This window comes from Acanthochromis polyacanthus, chromosome 15 (assembly GCF_021347895.1).
Source record: "Acanthochromis polyacanthus isolate Apoly-LR-REF ecotype Palm Island chromosome 15, KAUST_Apoly_ChrSc, whole genome shotgun sequence".
NCBI lineage: Eukaryota > Metazoa > Chordata > Actinopteri > Pomacentridae > Acanthochromis > Acanthochromis polyacanthus.
Window position 1 is genome coordinate 9013322 of NC_067127.1, and position 3725 is coordinate 9017046.

At 45.9% G+C, this 3725-nt stretch overlaps 1 protein-coding gene across 1 annotated transcript; it reads right to left on the reverse strand.

The window, feature by feature from the left end:
• Window positions 1-307: 307 nt before the first annotated feature.
• znf503 (zinc finger protein 503) lies at window positions 308-3207 on the reverse strand. The gene is made up of 2 exons (XM_022187237.2): window positions 2575-3207; window positions 308-2215 (listed from the first exon to the last, which is right to left on the reverse strand). Exons 1-2 carry the CDS (start codon window positions 2827-2829, stop codon window positions 782-784), a joined length of 1689 nt encoding a protein of 562 aa, XP_022042929.1. The 5' UTR covers window positions 2830-3207; the 3' UTR covers window positions 308-781.
• Window positions 3208-3725: the final 518 nt, after the last annotated feature.

Below are 3725 nucleotides of genomic sequence, written 5' to 3' on the forward strand. Positions count from 1 at the left end.
ACACACACACACACACACTTCCATTCATTTTATGTAAGGTTTAAAACTTCAAGAGCGTGTCAAGAAAGAAAGAAAGAAAGAAAGAAAGAAATGCAAATTAAATTGTCCTCATATAGCAGTTAATCGTGTCCATGACAGCCTGTAAATTCTTTAAGGCCTGTCTCGGCGAAATGATCAATTACGGTTTTCTTAATCCCAATAATTTAACAGGCCGATTTATTTTTTTGAAAAAGTAGGTGAAAAATAAATGTGACTCCTCCCTTCAAGCGAATAACGTTAACACTTCAGAAAATGAGGCACACGGAGATATGGAACAGAATTGTTTCTTATTTTTTTCCAGAATACATACAAAAAAATACCAATTCTCTTTTCCATGGTGTACACCTGAAAAATAACGGCAATTTAAAATGTGGACAATTTCTGAAATTTAAGAAACAAACATGCATGTAAATTATTTTTTTCTTCTCAATGAGACATTAAATAAGAACAAATACAATCATAGCAATTTCAAATTAACATCGAAATGAGGACCCCTACTTTAATTAGTACTCTAACATATGTGTTTTCACTTTACCTATAGAGTTCGGTTTCAACATAATGCACTTTTTGAGTTGCTCAAATATTTTCCATTTGCAGCTATCATCGCCTGCTTTTAAGCCGACATATAAATAAATACAGTTGAAGTCCACGGATCCCGCCCATAAGTTTAGCGCAGTTAATATAAAAGTCTTTATATTTGCATTCTTAGTACTATAAACTTTTCAAAGTCATTTTTCTCCCCTCACTGGTATCCAAGCGCTGATGCTGTGGTGAGTCTCTGGCCGTACAGTGCGTAAGGGGAGTAGTAGGGGCCGGTGGCTGCGGGGACGGGGACAGGGGCTCCGGGGGTCGGGAGGGGGCTTTTGGAGTACGGATGGTAGCGGCTGCTCAGTCCTAACGCGTGATGCGGGCTCCTGAGAGCCAAAGTCCCGGGACTCCCGGGGGCTCCTGACGGTGGCATGTGCATATGGCAGGCCATGGCCGCTGCTGCAGCGCTGGCCAGAGATGAGGAGCCGGGATACCCAGATATTAACTTCTCCGCCCCGGTAAAAGCAGTGTGTGTCCTCAGGTGATTCAGGAGCTCTTCCGAGGTGGAGAAACGCTTGTCGCACGGTCCATTAGCCGACACCCAGTTACAAACATGAGGGAGAGGGTCGTTGGGGAGCATGAAACCGTACGGGTACAGGGGGTGTCCGCTAAACGATGGCGCCGAGGAATGAACGCCATGAATGGGGTGTGTCGGGTACATTAGTGGGTAGCTGGACTTGAGGGCGTTAGCGGCAGCAGCAGCTGCTGCAGAGTCGTGCGTGCAGGAAGCACTGGCTGCGCCCGCTAAGTGACTGGCACAATGGTAACTGAGGCAGTAAGGGTCTCTGCACAGGCTGGCTGACATGATGGACGGTGGAGAAGCTCCGGCCAGGGGGCTGGATCCAGCCTTACTGCAGCCCAGTGAACTAGCCAGCTGTGCGTTTACCAAGCTCCCTCCGTGGGGCAAGAAGTGCTGAGGGTAACCGGCGTAGGCCCCAGCCAAGCTACCTGGGTAGGTCATACCAGCAGGAGGCAAAGGGAAAACTGTCTGTCCCGGTTTGTACGGAGAAACTGGCGCCACAAGTCCTGACCCGAGAACGGATGCGGAGGATACAGAAGTTACAGATGAGGACTCCGAGGATGACGTGGTTTTAGTGCCAGGCGTCGTCTCCTGGTGTTGGTTCACCTCCACGTTAATTCCACCACAACTCACGCTTATCCTACTGTGGCTAGTGGTGCCAGAGCCGTCCGTAGTGCCATTTTTATTACAATCAGACTCTTTCTTTTCATCCCTTTCCCCACATTTCCCCTCCGATGGCATAGGAGAGGCTGAAGTGCTGGAGTTGGGGCTGCCAGTCCGCGGCGTAAACGGCTGGCAGGTGGCGCTCGGCACTCGGAAACCAGACTTCTCTCCGCCTGAGACGCCCGAAGACGAGTCCTTCTTATCTGAAGGTTTAGAATAAGGTTTGAAGCTAGATTTGTCATCCACACCAATGTCACTCAGTTTCAAAGGGCCTGATTTAGATTCCTTCTCACTAGATCCATTTGATGTTACGGAGGATAATTTGGAGGAGGGTGGTGGGTCCGGTTTGCCGATCTGAGAGCAGGTCTGCGCCAGCAGAGCCAACGGACTTTTCTTGGCATCTAGCTGCAAATAAAAAGATGAAATAAAGGTTTATACATGCTACTAAAACGCACAAGGACAGATTCTTTCTATGTACAAACACAGAGACGGTCATTTAATCGAGATATTTCCTGGCATTTCTAAACGGACATTTACGTGTATGAATTTTACGCACGGCTTTTCTGTAAACAAAACAACTACCTTGGTGATAATATAAAACAAATTACGAGGCTTTACACTATCCGACAGATAATAGACATAAATAACAGAATCATAGTCGGGCAGGACAGCGTATATCACGGGATAGCAGAATTATGCTCCCCAAAAACACTGCGAAATGAAACATTAATAACTCAAATGCGTTCTAAAAACGCTCACCATACCTCTATAGGACTAATCGGGGTAGAAGGCAAAGGCTGCAGATACTCCGGGTGCAAAATGTGTCCCGACCGTGCGGTAAGCATTTTCAAAACCTTGATAGGAAGTCGGTTTGCTTGCCGTAGTGGATCAGACGGAGGTGCGGAGTGAAGAAAAGGCTTGTTGATGCTCGCTGAGCTGCTATTCCGAGAACTGCTGCTTTCCCACGCTACACAAATATCACTATTTTTCAGGGCAGACGCCGAGGGCGATGTGATCATGTCCCAATTGTCAGAAAATTAGATGGCGATGCTTTCGTCAGATTCATTAAGGAAATGAAGAAAAAAAGAAAGCCTTTCTCACTGAGGGGGAGAAAAAAGTCGTAAAATGCGTCAATAATAGGTAATCCTGGTAATAAAGGAGCAAGGCGCGGCAGCTGGAAGGAGACCGTGCGAGGTTATCGCAGATCCGTGGCTGCGTCTTGCACCATGAGCGCTGCGCCTTGTGTGCGTCTGTCTGCAGGTCCTCGCTCTGTACTCCCGAAGTACGAACTGGTAGAAATTTTCACTTCAAAAGCAGCTGAATTAGTCCGAGATTAAAGCCTTTGCCGCCTTCCAATCAAATGGGACCCTGAGGTGATTGGAGGGTCAAGGGGATGTGACGTTCTCCTCTTTGTAAGCGCCTCTATTTTGACAGCTCGGGGGAGGAGACAGGAAGAAATATTTAGGTTGCTGTGAACGCTCACGCCGTTTGAGATGCGGCGCTTTGGGCACGGCAGAATGGAGTAAAGTGTGTGAATATTACGGACAACCCATGCGCTTTTAAGATTGTGGACTATACTTCGCTTATTTCAAGACTTTTAATTCATTTCGTCTAATATGAAGCATATAATCGACTTTTGTGGAAACTACATAGCATTCAGCGTATTAATCTATCTTTCTATGTCGAGTTAAATCATATTTTAATCATTAACGATGCAGTAATTTTCATATGAGCTTAGAACAAGTTCGAAAATTTGGATGGCACGGTCATTTCCTGATCTCAGTGGCTACTGTCACACAATACCAACTGTTCTCATTACATTAAAATTTTACTGCTAAACTCCTGATCCTATAATCTTTACATTTAGAACTATATCGTTACATGAACAAGTGTTTTATTTGTTCTTCTCCAACTG